The sequence below is a fragment of the Orycteropus afer genome, unplaced genomic scaffold (assembly GCF_000298275.1).
Source record: "Orycteropus afer afer isolate SDZICR_OR568_19922 unplaced genomic scaffold, OryAfe1.0 scaffold00083, whole genome shotgun sequence".
Lineage (NCBI taxonomy): Eukaryota > Metazoa > Chordata > Mammalia > Tubulidentata > Orycteropodidae > Orycteropus > Orycteropus afer.
The window spans coordinates 9,436,471-9,456,492 of NW_006921670.1; the positions used below are offsets into that span (position 1 = coordinate 9,436,471).

General features: G+C 55.3%; 1 protein-coding gene across 1 annotated transcript in view; it reads right to left on the reverse strand.

Annotated features, from left to right (window-relative positions):
• SULT4A1 (sulfotransferase family 4A member 1) overlaps window positions 1-20,019 on the reverse strand; it is a 40,799-nt gene extending 20,780 nt beyond the window's left edge. Inside the window, exon 1 of the mRNA XM_007941735.2 lies at window positions 19,851-20,019. Within this exon, the coding sequence (XP_007939926.1) occupies window positions 19,851-20,019 (169 nt within the window). The remainder of the gene's footprint in view (window positions 1-19,850) is intronic.
• Window positions 20,020-20,022: the final 3 nt, after the last annotated feature.

Consider the following 20,022-nt stretch of genomic DNA (forward strand, 5'->3'; position numbering starts at 1 on the left):
CAGTGCCCTCCTCCTCCCTGCAGTACCCTCCTCCCCCTCCCGTGCCCCCCTCCCCCTGCAGTGACGTGGCTCTCAAGGTTCTGGTGCCACAGGCCCTGCTGTAACCTCTGCCGACTAACGACTAACATGGGGTGGAACCCAGCAGGATTCCCACTGGACGCTGGGGACAGAAGAAACCAGGCCTCAGGGCTTCTTGGCTGGGACCCCCTGGAAGGCTCTCATGCTCACTTCTGTGGTTCAGCAAAGTCACCGGGTACCTGTTGTAGAGTCAAAGAGCAGAAAACCCCTCCTGGCCCGTCCCGCCCCCCAGAAGCGCACCCCCGGCTGACTCTTCTCACATCTGCCCTGTGTTTCTAGTCAACGTGCTCTGGTAGTTATTTCCCGATGGTACGCACACATCTCAGTGCCACCGAGGAAGCGGAGCCAGGTTCCCTTGACCATGAGCTCCCCCTGCTGGTCGGTCCTCCACCACCGCCGTGGGTCACTGCACTCCCATGCAGTTAGCTCCACTAAGGTTCACTAAGCTCCCCCTGCAGGGGTCACACTTCCTTTCTTACAGGAAGATGCGGTCCTTCCCGGAGTCCACCTGCCTCTGCTTGGATTTCCATGTCTCACTAATGATTCTTCCCATTATTGTTCCTGTCACGTTGACTGACTCACGGAGACCCCAGGTGTGCGAAGAACTGCTGCTCCCAGGGTTTTGAAGGCTGTGGCCTTTGACGGCAGGTTGCCAGGCCTGTCTTCTGAGGCAACCAGGGGGCAGGGGTGATGTGGCTCGAACTACCGTTTTGGCTAGTCGAGTGCTTAGCTGTTTGTACCCCCCAGGAGGCGTTACTCTAACTCTGTACAGCCTCTGCATGGCCAGAATCATGGGACTCTCTCTGCGTGTCCTTCATTCCTGGAGGACCCCAGCCCCACCCCTGTTGTCTCACTCCCGTCTGGGAACGGCCCCGGCATGTCTACACAGCTGCTGCTGGGCTGTCCCTCTGTCTCCTTCAGGCTAATGCACTGTGTCCTTTATCTGTGTCCCTCACTGCTGAAGTCCTCTGTGTTCCTACAGGGTCCTTCCTCTCTCCTTCCTTCTGATGTGAGGAATCACTGCTTGAGAACTTGAACAGTGAACCTGTGAGAGCTAGAACCTTGTAAGGTGGAACTCTGTCACAGAAGGAAAATTCAAGATACTTTCCACAGGTGTCACGGCACGTGTTGATTTCTACCTCAGCCGTGACTGGTTAATTTGGCTGGGTATAGAATCCCAGGCTGGAAATCATTTCCCTCAAAATCCTGGAAGCACTGCTCCCATCTTCTAGCTTCCAGTGTCGCCACTGAGAATTCAGGGGCCTGGCTCCAGCCATCTGACAGGGATCCACCTGCTTTTATCTCTCAGCAGCATGGAGATCTTCTCTTTATCCTGAGTTTTGAAATGCCACAACAGCATGCTTCAGTGTGGCTCTTACTCATGCAGAATGCCAGGCACTTGGGAAGGAGCCCTGGTGGTGCAGGAGACGGTCAGCGGTGACTGGAACCTACCCACAGCTCCACAGCGCAGCAGTCTGCTTCCAGATTGATCACCGCCTAGAACCCGATGGGGCATGTCTGCTCTGCACGTGGGGTCACTACAAGCTAGACTCGACCCGACAGTACCCAACCACCACCACAGACACACGGTGGATTCTTCTGGCCTTTCACTCGTGTCCCTGAGTCCGGACATTTTTCAATTCCAAGAATTTTCTCTCTTCCATTTTCCATTTTCTCTCTATGGAACTCAAGATCAATTTTGTCATTTTCGGTCCTTTTTGTTCCTCTTTGCTGTCGCATTTTAGTTCCTGGGATATTGTTTCAGCTTGACCAACCATTCAGACATTACATGTAAGTATCTCTAAATTTCAACTATCCTATCTTCACTTCCTGAGGGTCCTTGCATGATCTTCCATTGATGACTCTGCAGCGTTGTCACTGAGACAATGCGTGGGGGTGAGGGTTTTGTTGATGTGATCTTGTTTTCCTAGGTTTTCTTCTGTTCTTCACACCATCACTGATTCCTCCAAGTTCCTTTATCTGCTTAGTTTTGTTTTGCTTTTGCTGGTCTCTGTCCTGCAGGTCAGAGATTTGATACCTGATGACCCTCACACATCCATTCACATGAAAGAGAGAGGCACTGCACACAAGAGGCCAAAAGGTGTACACGGCCTCAACGTCTATCAACAGGTGAGCAGATGAAGAAGATATGATCTGTCTGTATAACGGGCTATTACGTTATTCAGCCACCTAGAGAAATGAAGTCCCGGTATGTGTCCCAATATAAACCCTGTAAGCATCACACTGAGTGAAATAAGTCACAAATGAACCAATACTGTGAGAGTCCCTTTATATGAGACATCTAGGACAGGCAAATGTATCGAGATCCAGGTTTATGCATGCTTATCAGGAATGGAGGAGCTCTGGTAACATAGTGCCTAAGGCTAACCAGAAGGCTGGTGGTTCAAACCTACCAGTCACTCCTCGGAAGGAAGGTTGAGCAATCTACTTCCGTAGTGATACTGCCTCGGAAACCCAAGGAGGGGTCACTATGAGTTGGGTCCGACTCGACAGCACATAACAACAACAACATCAGGAATGGGTGGCAGAGGGGAAAACAGGGCTCACTGCTTAGGAGAGACAGGAAAATCTGGAAATAAGTCATGATACTGGTTGAACAACAAGATAAGCATAACTACCGTCCCTGACCTATACAGGTGGAGAACAGGAAAAGGCAGGCGATGTTTCATGTGTGTTTACCACACAATAAAAAGGTCAAGAAAAAAGGTCAGGCCATGGAATCCACTCTTGTGGGCGTTAGGGTCTGTGAAGCACCTGTCTAGGTGCTCCACAGGCTGATGGCTGCAACAGGAGTTTCCCGCTGCACATAGTGTCTTTGGGGTCCATTTCCCCAGAGGACACCTCTCATTTCAGTCTGAGAGCTGTAAGGAGCCACGAGCATCCTAGAAGCCAAGCAGGGGAGGCACCTGGGGCACTCCCCTTCAAGCCCACAGTTTTCACAAAATGCACGTGGACCCAGGGAAGGGTGGTACGAGAGGTTTCCAACAGGGAGACAAACTTGTCTGTCGGTTGTCCTACCGGAGTGACGTGTTGATGAGTTTTGAGGCTGAGCCACTGGTGTTTCAAACCCAGCGGGATGCACCTGGTGCACAGGTTATCACCCCAGCTTACAGACTGAGACAGACTAGGAAGAAGGAGGAGGCCGTCCACTTCTCAAAGAATTGGCCAGGGAAAACCTTATGAATAGCAAAGAAACACTGTCTGATGCATTACCGTGCAACTTTATGAATAGTCCGGTTAGTTTAGAAGGCTCTCAAAATAGGACTGGGAAAGAGCTGCATCATCTGAGTAAACCCAGCAGCACTCCTATGGACAAGGTAAAGCTTTCGAGACTGCCATTTGCTGATGTGGAAGGTGTAGGGTCAATGAAAGAAGGGGAGGCCTTCAACGAGATGGATTGCAAGTATAGCAGGGATCATGGAGCTGGCACGGGATCAGGCAGTGTTTCGTTCTGCTGTGCATGGGGTCGCTATGAGTCAGCAACGACTCAACGGCGCCTAAAACAACAACAACAATCACCTCCATGGTGGAATCTTCTGTGAGAAGCTAATTAGTTGCCTTTGGGGTGTGGCCTGCTGCCAGTATAAATGAAGAAGCTCTGAGAAAGGTCTCTAGCTTTTTGGCACATTTGGACCTGCGTTTGGCCAAGTCTTCCTCTCCAGTTCCTGGACTTGAACCAGTGGCCTGCCATGTTGTCTGCCAATCTCGGGACTGTGCCATTTTGTTTGCTGGCCTTGGGTTTGTCAGCCTCAGCAGCTAGCAGCTTCCTAAGTCAGAAGAAGCCTCCAGCTCCAGTGGACCTGGAAAAGGAGGCAGAGCTGAAGCCCAAGGTTGGGGGGCCATCACCCAACCTCTAGAGCCAGAACTCTGAATTCTGACGTGCAGCCTCCTGAACTGCAAGAACATAAAGTCCTGTTGGTAAATGCACCCACTTGTGGTATTTTCTGTTACAGTGCACTAGAGAACCCTGACACCCCACTTGCAATGTTAGCTGTCCTTGACACCCCAAACACACAGCCTCTCAGGATCAGTTTCCCAAAGAAGAAACGGGTCTCTGCAAAAGCTCCCCATTTCCAGTCTCACCCATCACGACGCACGCTCTGGGGAACTGGGCGTATCCAGTGCCTGCCTTCCTGGACGGAGGAGCTACAGCGGGCTTCACGGGGCCACCAGCTGCCCTCTGGGCAAGCAGGTCGGTACCAGCCTGCTCGTGAGGCAGATACTGCCTGCACTCGACCTCCCACCATCCCGCTGGCTCTCCTCCTGCCTGTTGCTTCAGGGACGGTTTCGTGAGAAAGCAGTGAGAAGCATCCACGTTCTACCTGCCTCCAATCGGACACCCCGCTGGGGTTCTGGAGTCACTGGTCAGAGGCCTACAGCCACATGCCCCCACAACAGCGGCAGCTGAACTCTGCAGACGCACCAAACAGCTGGGCATCAGGCTAGGGTAGCTCGGACCCCCGTTGGGGCTGGCTCAGACAGCTGGGGGCTGGGAGCACCCTGCAGACCCCCCGCAGCTTAGATCCCCATCACGGCTGACTCAGAGAGGCCAGGGGCCGGGGGCTCCCTGCAGACCCCTGTAGCTTGGACCCCCATCTGGCAAGTGCTCCCCCAAGACATCAACAGAGCCTCTGGGGTCCTTCCTTGCCCCTCAGAAAGAAAAAGGAAACTACTTCTTTTGAAAAAACACGTTTACTGTTGAGAATCTACACAGGAAAACACGCCCCAATTCGTGTCCACGTGTACAAGCCGGTGACACCTATCACGTCCTCTGAGGCGTGTGACCTGCTCGCCCTTTCTGAGCCCCTCCTCCCCTATTAACACAAACTCACCACCCTCTAATCATCCTGTCCAACCTCTCCAGTTACTGTTGTCACTTTGATCCACAGAAATCTGAAAAGAGCCAAATGCTCAGGGAAGACACTCCTTACTCAAGTTGATTCTGACTCATAGCGACCCCCATTGGGTTTCCAAGGCAATAAACCTTTACTGAAGTAGATTGCCCCGTCTTCCTTCCATGGAGTAGCTGGAGAGTCCAAAGCGCCAACCTTTTGGTTAGCAGTCAGATACCTTAGGCAGTGTGCCACCAGAGCTCCTTAATTCTTTACTAAAATAAAGATCCAAATTCACTGCTGTTGTAGCAACTAGTTAAGCTAAATTATTGTTTGGTTTTAAGAAGACTTCAGGGGATATTTTTGATTTAAGGTTGAAGATCACGTCAGGGCAGTACTTTCAGGGGTTCATGCACGCTTCATTGGTCCAGAAAGTCTGGAGTCTATGAGAATCTGAAATTCTGTTCTGCATTTCCCCCCTTTTGATAGGATTCTTCTATGGAAACTTTGATCAGAATGTTCAATATTGGCCGGGTACCACCCAGTTCTTCTGGTCTCATGGCAGAGGCGGCAGCTGTTCATGGGGCAATTAGCCACACATCCATTTCCTCCTCCTGTTCCTGACTGCCCTTCTCCCTCTGTTGTTCCAGGTGAAGAGAGACAATTGTTGAGCCTTGGATAGCTGCCTGCAAGCTTTTAAGACCCCAGGTACTACACAATGAACTAGAAGGTAGAACAGAAGCACTAAACACATCCTTAGGCCAGTTAACCGGGATGCCCCATGAAACCATGACCCTGAACCTCCATACCAAGGACCGAATCCCATGAGGTGTCTGGCTGTAACTACTTCTTCTTAAGCATCTACTGTGGCCAGTCCCCCGGCTAGGGGCACTCACAGAGACTGTCTTTCAACTTTCAAAACAATCCCCCCAGTGCAGATACGGACTCACACAGAGAAGGGGCAGCTTGTGGTCACATGGTGGGAAACAAGTAGGGAACCAAGACTAGAAACAGCCCAGGCCCACTGGGCTCTCCTAACGGTACTGGAGAGTAGGCACCAACACTGCTCACGTGGTCCAGGCGCTACAGCCCCAACTCAGGTCACGGTCCCTTCACCTGCTTCCTGCGAGCCCCCAAGGCCACCAGCATCTCATTTTACACGCAGGGAGGCAGGCCAACTGCCTGAGGCCACAAAAGCTAGTGGGCGGCGAACCCAGGACCTCAAGCTTTATCTGACTCCAGAACTGCGGCGCTCTGAGCCACTGTGCTGTACCCACACGCATGCACACCCACACACGTGCACACACACACGCGCGCACACCCAAGTTCACGGAGCGAGAGAACCAAAGGCACAACCCACTTGTCCTCACTGCTGGGCTATGGCTCCCACCACCACACCTCCACTCCCCAGTCGGGAATCGAACAAGGTTCAGACAGAAGGAGCAAGTGGCAGGGGCTGTGGGAGCTCAGCTTGCAGGCCTGGCGCCTGGGCACTGAGGCTGGCCTGCACCACCCTCTGGGCCCACCTTCCAGCAGCTGGCCCTGCTGGGTGCAAAGGGGAAACTCACTTGGTCCCTGAACTTCATTACATGAACTTCATTACAATCCCTTTCTGGGTGCTGCGATGACCCTAAATGGCTTCAGGGCACGCAGCCCACGACCAGGTGGGGCAGTCAGACACTGAGCAGCCCTGGCTTGCTGCAACCCGTCTGCTGAGGCCCCAAGACCCCAAGGCCCCAAGCCCTAGCCTCGGGCTGCCAGTGATCGGGGGAAGGATGGGGGGGCAGTGCTGAAAATGTCACCGCAGCTGGACCTCCGTTTCTTCAGAGTAGACTCCTAGGCCCCATATGGGCACACGGCTGCCCACCAAGAGGCCTCTGGGACCACAGACAAGCTGGCCGTGGCGTGCAGGGCACAGAGTCCACCAGGAAGCTGGGCCACAGGGAGGAGGAAGGGGCCAAGCCGGGGAAGGTGCCTCCGGGTGAGAGCATCTGCCGTGGGAAGCGGAGTGCGAGGAGGCTGGGGGTGCGTGTGTGCAGCATGAAGGGCCCCAGTTCTTCCCCCCACAGCGCACTCTCGGCCGGGTGGCCTCACAGCGCCTCCCGGGAGAGGCAGGCTAGATCATCCCGTGCTGCACGCTGGGCTCTCCTATGACCTGCTATGACCAATATGACAGGCAAAGCCAGGGTCTGTATGTTTCCCTCGCTCTCACCACCACCAAAAGGGACATTCCTGCTGGTGCCAGGAAGAGAAAAGGAGCCCCCAGGGCAGACCTGCCCCAGCTCAGCCAGACACAGAGCCAGTGGCCCACAGCCCCGTGAGCTGTAGCAACGGCCATCAACACACAGCCATGGCTGACCTCCAAAGCACAGACCACATCTCTGAACTGGCCTCAAAGACAGGACGATGGTAAGAATAAGGGCCAGGAATCACCGACCCCTCTGTGCAAGGATGGTGGCCCCATCACCACCTTCACCCCACAGGCTGCAGGGCAGACTGCACCCATCTGAGTGAGCAGGACGTGAGGCCTAGGAAGACTTGGGCCTTCCTCGGGTCCGAGGGGCAGTCCTGGGGCCTCATGACCTGCCTCTGTCCCTGAAGACCTGGTCAGTGCTCACCTGGAGGTCACCTGCAGCGCTGGGGGGGGGGTGTGCCCAGACACAGAGAGGCGACCTACCTCAAGTGCCGGCACCTGTCTCTCTCCTGAGGGCTGCCTGGTTGGTGGCAGCAGGGAGCCAGTGTAGAGGCCCACCCCGTGGGACAACCCTAGTCCCGTCCACACCATCACATGGGCATCCCATCAGGCAGTCCTTCCTCTTCTTGCCTCAAGGTACCTCCCACCTAACGCCTCACACCAGATTTTCATCTCAGATCTGCTGGGGGGCCCCTCTCTCCAAGGCCCAAGCTCCTCACTCCCAAGCCTCTGAGAAAGGCAAGACCATCACCGGCTGAAGTGCCGTGGGTGGGGATTCGGGGAGGCCTGATGGGAAATCCCAGCTCTGCCTGACTAGCGGATACCAAGCAGGACACACGACCCCTCAGCCCGGCCTCCTCACCTGAGTACGGGGCCACTGTGTGGTAAAGTGGCCATGCATGTGTGCACTCAGCCCAGCCTCCTCGCCTGAGTACGGGCCACCGCTCAGTGAAGGTGGCCGTGCACGCTCAGTCCTTCTTCATCTGAGTACAGGCCACCGCTCAGTGAAGGTGGCCGTGCACGCTCAGTCCTTCTTCATCTGAGTACAGGCCACCGCTCAGTGAAGGTGGCCGTGCACGCTCAGTCCTTCTTCATCTGAGTACAGGCCACCGCTCAGTGAAGGTGGCCGTGCACGCTCAGTCCTTCTCATCTGAGTATGGGCTGCCGCTCGGTGAAGGTGGCTGTGTGTGTGCACTCAGTCCCGCCTCTTTGCTGAGTGTAGGCCACTGTACCTACGATCTCAGCCCAGTGTCTTTGTCTGAGAGTAGGGCCACCGGTGAAGGTGGCCGTGCGCAAGTGCTCTGAGCCCAGCCTCCTCGTCCATGAGTGCCAGCTGCACGTGGTGAAGGTGGCCGTGGGTGTTTTCAGCAGAGCCCAGCCCAGCAATGGCACTCAGCCAGCAGGGGTGGTGAAGGAGTCCATGCCCAGGTGCCAGGACTATGTGCCCAAGTTTCCTGGGCCAGTCCACCTACAGGCGGTGCCAGGGGAGACCACTTGGTGGGCCACACGCCATCCTCCCAGGGCCCACGGGGTCTCTTCTCCAGTCTCTGAAACATGACCTAATGCTTGTGAAGCTGTGAGGACAAACGGGTGATGCACGGGACACCGGGCATAGGGAAGGGCAGCGGCTAACCACCCTGGGGTGCTGATGTTTCAGGACACATGCAAAGCCTTGAGCAGACACTACCCTCACCCAGCCACCCTGCCTCCTTGAGAGACTCCAGCTTGTTTCTGCTGAGCCAAGCCACATGAGAGGGAGTAATGGGCCGGCAGTACCCACAAAGCACAGCCTGGGGGTCTCTAGCCCACCAGCCCTTCTGTGAGGCCTGTGAGGCCACCTACAACTCTGCATCTGAGTTGTTTAGCTTCCAGAAAACTCCAGCGAGTCTGCAAAGCATGCCTTACAGAGGTTCCACCTTCCACTCTCCCCCCTCCCCTGACCCGCCCAGAAGCCCAAGCCAGGTGGGCCCCACCTCTCTAACAATGAGGGATCACCTCATGGTACGAGGCCCAAAAGCCGCAGAGCGCACCCACTGCCTTCTGTGACCATCAAGACCCCAGGAGGGGCCAACAGCCCCCCCAGCACGTGCTGGAAAGAACTCTGTCCACATCAACAAGAAAGGGCAGGAGAACACAAAATCCCGCTCCCACCGTCAGAGCTACGGTTGCAGGAAGGTCAGGGCCTTCCGAACCGACAGGCTCCTGTGACAGGGCTCAGGCAGCAAAGAAACCACAATCCAGTTAAAACCCTCACCCACTGCTCAAGGCCGAGTGAGGGCTCGCGTGAGAGATCGGACCCATGGGAGCAGAGGCACGGGCACAAAAACCCATAGACTCTGCTCCCAGAACCACACGGTGCTCAGAAGAGACGGGGGTGACAGGCTGCAAAGAGCTCTCCTCCACAGGCCTCGGGGCTGGGAAAGAAGGAACTCTGTCCTGGACCCTTCTCCCCTGTGGGAAAAAGCTTCAAGTTACTGGCCGGGGCAGCACACACACACACACACACACGTGAGCATACACATGCCCACACACACATGTGAGCACATACCTGGCCCCCCACACGTGAGCACACACATGCCCCCCACACGTGAGCACACACATGCCCCCACACACGTGAGCACCCACATGCCCACACACACACGTGAGCACAGACATGCCACACACACGCATGTGAGCATACACATGCCCACACACACACGTGCCCACACACACACGTGTGAGCACACACATGCATGAACCCACCAAGGGCACTGGGGAAGACTCACTCTTCCGTTAGGGGTGGGGCAGGAACCCACCCCTGGGCTGGGCCCTGGCCTCTGGAGACCTCCAAACGCTGCAGCAAGATTGTGGAACTCTTTCCTGCACAAGACCCACTGCAGACACAAGGCAGGGCTTGGCAGCCACACAGAAGAGGACAGCAAGGTCACCAAGAAAGCTCCCGCCAGACCCAAGCCCACAGAGCCTGCCTAAGACTGCAGCTGGACCAGACGACAGTGAACAGCGAACCCTTCCCACTCCCACCCCCTCCCCTCCAAGCAGTAAAGACTGAGCGTGGTAGCTAAGTTGTGTGCCAACCTGGCTGGGCCTGGTCGAGTGGCTGGGCAGCTGGTGGTAGTTATTCCCCATGAGGAGACTGGCAGTCACCTCCATGGTGGGATCTACCAGAGAGCTGAGTAGCTGCCTCAGGGATGTGGTCCGCTTCCCATATACAAGGAGAAGCCTTGAGAAAGCCCTCTGCAGCTTTTGGCGTACTTGGACGCTGCATTTGGCCAAGTCTTCATCTCGTGGCCTGGCATGTTGTCTGCCAACCTTGGGACTGGTGATGGAAGTGAATTAGGGGTCTGCTGTGTTGTTTGATCATCCTGGGACTGTGCCGTTGTACCTGTCAGCCTTGGGTTTGTCAGCCTCAGCAGCCAACAGCTGCTTGAGTGAAAAAAGCCTCCAGCCTCCATGGGCTGGGAGCCAGGAGCAGAGGTGAAGCCCAAGGTCAAGGGGCTTTCGGCCAGCTCCTAGAGCAGGCACTTTGAACTTGGACTTCTAGCCTCTAGAACTGTAAAAGAATAAATCCTTGTTTGTCAAAGCCACCCACTTGTGGTCTCTTCTGTTGTTTGTTGTTACTGTCATGTGCCATCACCTCCAACTCATAGTGACCTTATGTACAACAGAACAAAACACTGCCTGGTCCTGTGCCAGCCTCACAATCCCTACTATACCTGAGCCTGCTGGCGCAGCCTCTGTGTCAAACCATCTTGTTGAGGGCCTTCCCCTTTTTCACTGACCTTCCACTTTACCAAGTATGATATCCTTCTCCAAGGAATGGTCCCGTCTAACAACATGACCAGAGTAGGTCTGATGATGTCTAGCCATTCTCGCTTCCAAAGAGCATTCCAGCTGCACTTCTTCCAGGGCAGATGTGTTCATTCTTTTGGCAGTCCATGGTACTTTCAGTATTCTTGCCAATACCACAACTCAAAATCATCAACTCTTCTTCAAAAAAACAAAAAACTCACTGCCGTCAAGTCAGATTCGACTCACAGTGACCCCTCCTTGGGTTTCCAAGGCGGTACTACTACGAAGTAGATTGCCCAACCTTCCCGCTGAGGAGTGGCTGGTGCACTTGAACCGCCAGCCTTCTGGTTAGCAGTCAAATGCCTTGGGCACTATGCCACCAGAGCTCCCAAGAGTGGCACAAGATAACCAAAACACAGAGCAACAAGGCACAGAGTCTTCTGGTGGCGAGGGGCAGGAGTGTGGAGGGAAAAACAAAAGTCGGAAGTGGAGCAGGAACACTGAAAAGAACCCACTGGGAAGTCAGCCCCCACACTAAGCACAAGTCAATTTGAACCAGTGGTGCATTCCCAGTACCCAGAGCAATAAGAACCCAAACCCAGCTCAACGCTTGACGATACCGACTCACCTTCCCACACGACTGCTCCAGCAGAAAAACAGCAGACCCATTTCCAAGCACGCGTACCATCTACCTCCATCTCTACTACGCCCCACACAATGTCCAACAGCCAATCAAAAATCACTACTCACACAACAAGCAAGAAATAGCTGAGAGCTTTTCCAGAATAATGAACTACAACAAACCACAGACCCAAGAACCTGAGAGACCACCAAGCAGGACAATTACCAAAGAAAGAAAGATAGTGAGAGAGAAGGAAGGGGAACGGGAGAGGGCAAGGAGGGAGGAGAGGGAGAAGAAAGATACAACTACACAAACCATATTCAAAGTGTAGAAAATAAACGACAAAAAGAAAATTTGAAGATATCCAGAGAAAAAGCATGAGTTACACAAAGGAACAGATAAGAATTACAGCCGACTTTTCATCAGAAACTATGAAAGACAGAGGCATGGAGTGGCATCTCTAAAGTCAAAGATAACAGCAGGCAGGCTAGTCCCACTCTTAATTAGAAAGCAGGGCTTTGGGATGGGAAGTACTCCGCAGGCAATCAGAAGGAGGGGAAGGCAGAGGAAGAGGGCGGGAGAACTGGGGAATGGACTGCCATGCTCTGAGAGTCGCCTGCCTGGTGACCAGGAAGGCGGCAGAGGCGGCAGGCAGATCACAGGACAAAATGAGGAGTCGGAACCTCCCAGGAAGGGCGTGACCCAGGTCAGACCTGTGTTCCAAAAAGGTCACTTCAGATGCACTGTGACAGAGGAACCCAAGGAGGGGGTTAAGGTGAGAGAAGAATGGGGGAGGGGGCTTCCTCAAAGTCCAGCAGGGACCACGGGAAGGGCGCACAGAAGTCACAAAGTGTGTGTGTGGCGGGGGAGTGTCACCGGGAGGGAGGGGAGATGGGGAATCCAGGAGGAAGCCCCGGAGCTCAGCGAGGGGACGGGACACTCCTCTCGGGGTCCCTGCCCCTTGCTCTGCCCAGAACACTAGGCATTCTTCTTCAGGCCTTTTGGTGATGGGCTAAGCTCCCCATCAGACCCAAGACACTTCTCCAATTTCAAGTGCTCTTGACTGTGTGTCAACAGCCAAAACCAAAAGGAACCCTGAGGAGGGCGGGAGGAGGAGCGGAAGGGGAAGACAAAGAGGAACTTCCTCGTCTCCTGGGAAAGCGCCTGTCCCCTCCTGGAAAGCAGGTAACCAGCACCAACAGGACAACACCCTCACTACCCCACCTGGCCTGCGTGGGATGCTGAGCGGCCATGCTCACGCTGCTCGCGGGACAGACCTCAGCCGCACAGCCTCCCAGGTGGGTGGTGAGCCCCTCACTGCCCACTCTTCCTCCCATCCGTACAAGCAGGCGCCCCATCAGGCTCCCTCAGCAGGCTGTGGGGAGCCGAAATGAGGTGACCGTATGTGACACCTGGGAAGTGTGTGGCACAGGGTAGGGCTCCCCTCTCCACACCCCTCTACTCTTCTTGTGGTCTGTTTTCCTCCGCTGTCTACAAGGAAAACTGTCCACCCACTGTTCACACCTGACACCACCGGCCCCTTCCCCTCACTGGCCCTTCATCTTCTCACAGAACAGGGGGTTGTTCTGAGGATCGAACGAGGTGGTGACCAGGAAAGGAAGCTGTCATCGGGAATCAATTCAGCCCTCCAGGCCCAGGCTCTAAGCTGCTGCCTCCATGCAGTCGTCCAAGGATCTTCCTGATTCAAACTCCAATTCATTCAAATTCCAATTCATTCCTGGGCCACTGAGCTGACCCTGAGAACGGCCACTACAGGATCAGTTAACCTTTCAGCATGGGGACACTGGCTTGCCTGGGATCACTGCAAAGCTCCTCAAAGACTATCACCTTGTCACAGCATTCCCCAGAGTCCACCTCTCCTGGGCATGGGGACTGGCGGACAAAGAGAATGAGCCCAGTGGTGAAGCCTGGCCTGCCCGGCACGAGTCTCCCCACAACCTCCCCACCCCTAGACTGTTTTAAAATGTAAGGCCTAAAGGAATCAATAGGAGCTCTGGTAGCATAGTGCCTAAGGCACTTGACTGCTCACCAGAAGGCTGGCGGTTCAAACCCACCAGCCACTCCTCGGAAGGAAGGCTGGGCAATCCTACTTCTGTAGTGATACTGCCTCGGAAACCCAAGGAGGGGTCGCTATGAGTCGGGGCCAACTCGACGGCAAACAACAACAACAAAGGAATCAATCAGGCCCAATCCGCTCCTGGTCCCTGAGAAAACTGAAGTCTGGGGAGTTCAAGTGACTCAGCCAAGGTCACAGTGGCTGGGCCAGAAGCCACACACTCACCCTCAGGCAGGCTTCTCAGCCCTCTGCAGCGATTCACTTTCTCCCCCACCCCCCAAAAAACTCACTGCCATTGAGTCAATTCCAACTCACAGCAACCCCCACTGGGTTCCCAAGGCTGTGGATCTTCACGGAAGCAGACTGTTTCATCTTTTTTTTTTTTTTTTTTTTTTAATTTTTATTGTGATTTGGGTGAAAGTTTACAGAGAAAATTCATTTTCCATATAGCAGTTCACGTTCACAAACACTGTCTCATGACATTGACTGCAATGTCCCACAATGCAACAGCTCCCCTCCCACTTCCAACCTCTTCCCTGTGTCCTTCCCTCCATGCACTCCTGCCCCCTGAGCTGTCTCCCTGTGCACACATAGCCTTTCTGTTCTCCATGATTGATCTCTCCAAGGAGAGTATCTATCTGATGTAAATGTTCAAGACGATGTCATCTTTCTTCTGTCACACAGCTGTTAGGTTTGAACCCCTGACTTTTTGGTTGGCAGCTGTGGTAGTTAAGGCTGTGTGTCAACTTGGCTGGGCCATGTCTCTGGGTTACATGGCAGCTGGATGTAGTTATTCCCCACAATGAGACTGGATGTGGTGTAATCACCTCCACGGTAGAATCTGTTGTGAGCAGCTAAGGAGTTGCCTTTGGGGTGTGGCTGCTTCCAGTAAACGTGGAGAAGCTTTGAGGAAGACCTCTAGCTCTTTGGCACATCTGGGTTCACATCTGGATCTGCACTTGGCAGAGTTTTCATCTCTAGTTCCTGGGCGTGAACCAGCAGCCCGCTGTGTTGCCTGCTGATCTTGGGTTTGCTTCTGGACCTAAACCGTGGCCTGCCATGTTGCCTGCTAACCTTGGATTTATCAGCCTCAGCAGCCAGTAGCTGCAGGAATTAGAAGCCTCACGCTCCAGTGGGCCTGGAACAAGAGGCAGAGCTGAAGCCCAAGGTCAAGGGGCTTTCCCCCAGCCCCTAGAGCCAGCACTCTGATTTTGGACTCCAGCCTCCTAAACTGTAAAAGAATAATTTCCTGTTTGTTAAAGGCACCCACCTGTGGTATGTCTGTCACAGCAGGAGAACTAAGACAGCAGGCAAACACCTGAACCACTGTGCTACCACAGCTCCTCTCCTCCTGCCCAGGCAGGAACAGGGGAACGTCACTTCACTCCAGGGTTGGTCGGAAACAAAAGGAAAATAAAATCAGGGAGGTGGCTCTCTGGTACGAGCGCTTCAGCATGTTCAGGCCTGTGCTCTGGGCCTTTGGGGCTCTGTCCCCCTCGAAGACTGGCCAGTACAGCAACCTACTACAGAAGCAATCAGCATGGAACAACGGTGATGTCACACAATGTTGCCGCAGACACGCTGACTTAACAGTCTTGGGAAGTCTCTCTGTACTCTATAGACAATGAGCATGAATTACTATGAACAAGGACAGCGCTACACACAGCAGCCCTCTTCAGAGGGCACAATGGGCTCCCAGAGCCTGGACCACAGCCTCAACTGGCGCTGTCCAGCAGAGCTCCCCACGAAGATGGGCAGAGGCTACTTCCCCACCATCCGAGGTGGCGGACCCTGGCCAAGGTGGCTGCTGAGCTCCTGGAGCGTGGTGAGCGCACGCGAGGAACTGCATTTCCCGTCTTACTCTGTGTTAATTCGCTCCAGTTTAAACAGCCACAGTTGGCTAGTGGCTACTGCGTTGGATAGTAGTGCAGTCCGAACCTATCACTGAGCTCAAACGACAACCTATCACTGAGCTCAAACGACAGAAGTATGCAAAAGCATTCTGGAGCATGGTGCGTCGCCGTGGGGAAAGGCACCGGAAGAGACACAAGGCCTGTACCACCGGCCTGTCTTGTCAACCTGAGAAACCCCCCGGCCCTGAACACCCATGAGTTCATCAGGACCTCCTTGAGGAGCCAAGACACCCCGAGTTCCCCTGCCGTGACAGAGGAGGTAACATCTGTTAGTCCTGGCTCTGTACCCCAATTCCAGCACTGATCATGCTTCTTCCCCCGCAGCCTGGGAGCTCCCGGAGGGCAGGGACCAGACAGGACGTCTCTCTGAATCCCAGCACCTAGAAAAGTGGTTAGGCATAACAGGCGCTCAGGAAGTCACAGCCAACATGACAACACAACCCCTTTCTTGTGCTCATCATGGGTCTGGTCCTGGGCCAGGAGTTCTCCCAGCATTTTACTCACCCCTACCCACATGGCCAGGTGGGAACCCCAACTGAAGAGGAGATGTCCCCTGCCCAGGGTCACCCAGCTGGTACCCAGCAAAGCTGGACTGAAGCCCAAGACCTCCAACTGCAAAGCCAGGTTCTTCACCCCCAAGCAAGAAGGGTCCTACCAACTGGCCACGTGGGGGTGGGGACAGAGGGATGGGGGGACAAGAGGAACAGAGGAGAGGAAGGAGGGAAGGGAAGAAAAACATGAACTGGGCCACCTGACAGAGGCTCTGGTGGCGTAGTGCCTAAGGCACTTGACTGCTAACCAGAAGGCTGGCAGTTCAAACCCACCAGCCACTCCTCAGAAGGAAGACTGGGCAATCTACTTCTGTAGAGATAGCACCTCGGAAACCCAAGGAGGGGTCACTATGAGTCGGAAGCAACTTGACAGCAGTGAGTTTGGCATTTTTTTTAGGGAGCTGCCTTTGGTTTGGGTTTGGAGGTCCACTTGCGGAGAACTCACAAAAGTGACAAAGTCCCTCGGTGGCCTGAGAATCCTGAAGAGGCAGGGTCGGCCCTTATCCTGGTGCCAGAGGATGGCCTGCCCTCATGACCTTCCAGAGGCAACAGAGCATCGTGGGCCTGGGGACTGCAAGTCCTGACCAGACCTGGTGCTGTGTGACTCTGAACAAGTCCCCACTTTCTCTGGGCCTCTGAACAAGAGGCGATGAGCTCCTCCCAGGTGAACACTGGTGAAAGGCCAGCACACAGGACTCAAGAAAAGGCCTCGGAAGTACAGGTGGAAACCTTTCTAGAGTATTCTAGAGCCCACCCCAAACGGGGACTGGCTGGCGCTCCAGGCAACACCCCCCCCCCAAGGACCCCAGAGCCGGCAGCAGTCTCAGCTCCTGTGCAGTTTAAGGTCTGGGTTTCGTGGGCGAGGAAACAGGACCAAGACCCTGAGCCAGACCCGCTCCTCCTCCTCCTGCCCACCGGCTGCCCCCAACGTGCCTCCAGAGGCTCTTTCTCCAGTGGAGAGAAGATCTTTAGGGCAGGTTTGTGGGCCCTATTCCTCAGCCCTCGGTCGGCTCCACCCAGCCTGGCCCCAGCACTTGAGCCTCGGTAAGTCACTCCTTCCTCCAGAACCTCCGTTCCCCCATCTTCGAAGGGGGAGACAAGCTGTGTCCCACTACACAGAGCTCTGGGGAGAAATCCTGGGGACCCTGGACACCAAGGGCCTTTATAACCTCTAAGTGTCCAGCTAGCCGGCCCCTTGCTAGCGCGACCTGCTCTCGGTTTACACACCACGCCAACAAGGCTGGCCTCAGGCAGGTCAAGCCCCCAGTGTCCAAGGGGAAAGGAGAGGGCAGGGGGCAGACTGAGAAACGGGCCAGGATGGAGGGGCCTGCGCACGAGGGTCCCGAGGCCACCGCCGCGGTCTCAGTCACCAAGCAAAGAAGCTCTGTGCGTACTCCTCTGAGGAAGGGGGGGCGTGTGCACGTCTGTCCAAAAAACACAACTTACAAAGAAGATGTGGTATCTGGTCATTGGAAAACTTCCTCGGAACCAACACATCATCCCTATCAAGATACCCAAGAGGTCTCGGTGAGAGCCCCGCCAGACCCCCAGAGCAAGGCTCCCTCTGAAACAGCCCCCACCTCCCAGGGCCTCTCCAAGCAAGCCTCTGGCCAGGCTCCACCAGGGTGCATCACAAGCTCCAAGTCCCCCAGACCCGGCCACACTCCGTCCGTCTAACCTCCCAGCCTCCCTCTCCTCGTCTGTACAACGGAGGCAACAGTGATGCTGCTGTCGGGGCTGCTGTGGCGCTTGGTGACTCACAGCGACCCGAAGGCACAGAGGCGAACTGCCCTGCAGGGGTCTCCAGGCTGCAACCTCTGTGGAAGGTGATCACCAGGCCTTGTCTCTGACAGAGCCGCTGGGTGAGTTCCAATCGCCAACCTTCCGACAGTAGTCAGTGCTTCACTGTTGCGCCCCTCAGGGCTTCTGGGAGGAAATACAGAAACTACACATCCCAATACACCAAAGAGCTCTGAAATCCAGCTTTCAAAACCACCATTCATTTGGAGGCAAAGCTGTCCTAAACTGACAGAGCTGTTTTTAGTTTTTATTTATTCCCCTTAGCGGAATATTCATCTATTTTGTAGCAACAAATTGCAAATGTGTCATTCCACAGCACAGCCCCAAGGCCAGCTGGCAATCTTACAGCTTGCCTGTTAGACACACAACTATCTCCGAAATCTCAAAACCTCACTTCCTACACTCATCCGTCCCCACGGGCCTCGGTGCCTCCCTCCCGGGGCTGCCATGAGAAAAAACAAGTCCCCAGCCACAGGGAAGGAGCTCTGGTGGCACAGTGCCTAAGGCATTTGACTGCTAACCAGAAGGCCGGCAGTTCACACCCACCAGCCTCTCTGCGGAAAGAAGACTAGGCAATCTACCGCCTTGGAAACCCAAAGGGGGTCGCTATGAGTCGGAATCGACTCCATGGCAGTGAGTTTGTTTTTTTTTTCCCCCAGTCCAGCCACGGTGAGCGTCCAGAGCCCATCCCCCCACCCCCAAGGACAGCCCAGCAGGCTCCCCAGGCTGCAGTAGGCCCAGCCAAGCCTCTCTGCAGTGAGCTTCACAAACCTGGGGGCCTGTGGCACCCCCAAACACGGTGGCGCAATCCTGGGAGAATGACCATCGGGCCTGTCCCTCAGTGCCTGGGACCCTACCCAGCTGTGACGACCATGTGCAGCTTGTCTGGCAACCTGCCCCACTGCTGGACCACTGTGACCTTAAGACCAGCCCCCTTACAAAACACGGCAGACATACTGAACACTCTGGGTCTGGCATCTCTCTGGAAGGAGTGGCAGGCAACAAAGGAAACCCCGTACTGGAAATGCCCCCATATTGGAACTGCCCCATAGGGTTTCCAAGGTTGTAAGCTTTACAGAAGCGGACTGCAGAGTGCCTAATGGGTTCAAACAGCCCCATCTTTCCGTTCACAGCCAAGAGCTTTAACTACTGCGCCACTAGGGCTTCTGGAGAACAGGAAAGCTAGCCCTTTTTCCAAAAAACTTCAGAAGAGGGGCGGGCAGCCTCACAGCCCTGGCACACAATCATCTCTCACATTAGGTCCTGGAAACAGGAAGATGTGCGTTAAATCTCAGCTCTAGTCCCCACCAGCTGTGTGACCTTGGGCAAGCCCCGTTCCTCTCTGAACGACAGAAGGGATGGCCATCTCTCCCTTACAGGGGACTCCAGGACACGACGTTATTTAATGCTGGGAACTGTGCGTGCAGGCGTCCTGCGCGGTGTCTGGGTGACATCACACATTGGACACGGGCCCTGGCACACACGGTGATCCGGACATGACTGTCCCGACCCCCCGCCCTGTCCACGGTGGAAATAAAGTAACTAAACAGCCTGAACGCCGTCTTATGCCCCTTCCCAGAGGACCACCGGGATTCTGCGCTCAGCAATGGCTCGAAAGCATCCAGAATCAGAGAGGTTAGGTGACCTATCCAAGGTCACACAGCCAACGAGGTAACGGGAGAAGCAGCAGGGATGGGTGGCGGCCCTGGGCCCGCCTTCCTGCGGACGCTGTCCAGCCCCAGGGTCCAGCAGGAAGGTCTGCGGCCTTGGTTTCCCCAACTGCAAACTGCTGCCCAACCCCTCCCCCGCGCCGGCTCGTCCTGTGGGTTCCGGGACCGGATGGGCACAACGACGGCGACCACCCTGACCCAGCCCTCCCGCGCCCCGACGGGCAGCCCCGGGTCCTGCCGGCGTCCACGCGGCCGCGCGCAAAGCAGGGCGCGACGGGCAGGGGGCCGGACGGCGGGGCTCACCAGACTTGGGGTAGGTGACGATCCACACGTCGCTCGGCCGCACTGGGAAGTTGGCGATCTCCTCCATCTTCCCGCGGCAGAAGGGCGGCAGCCGCACGCCGTGGAACTCGAAGTACTTGCTCTCGAACTCCCCCGGGGTGCTGGGGGTCTCGGCCTCGCTCTCCGCCATGCC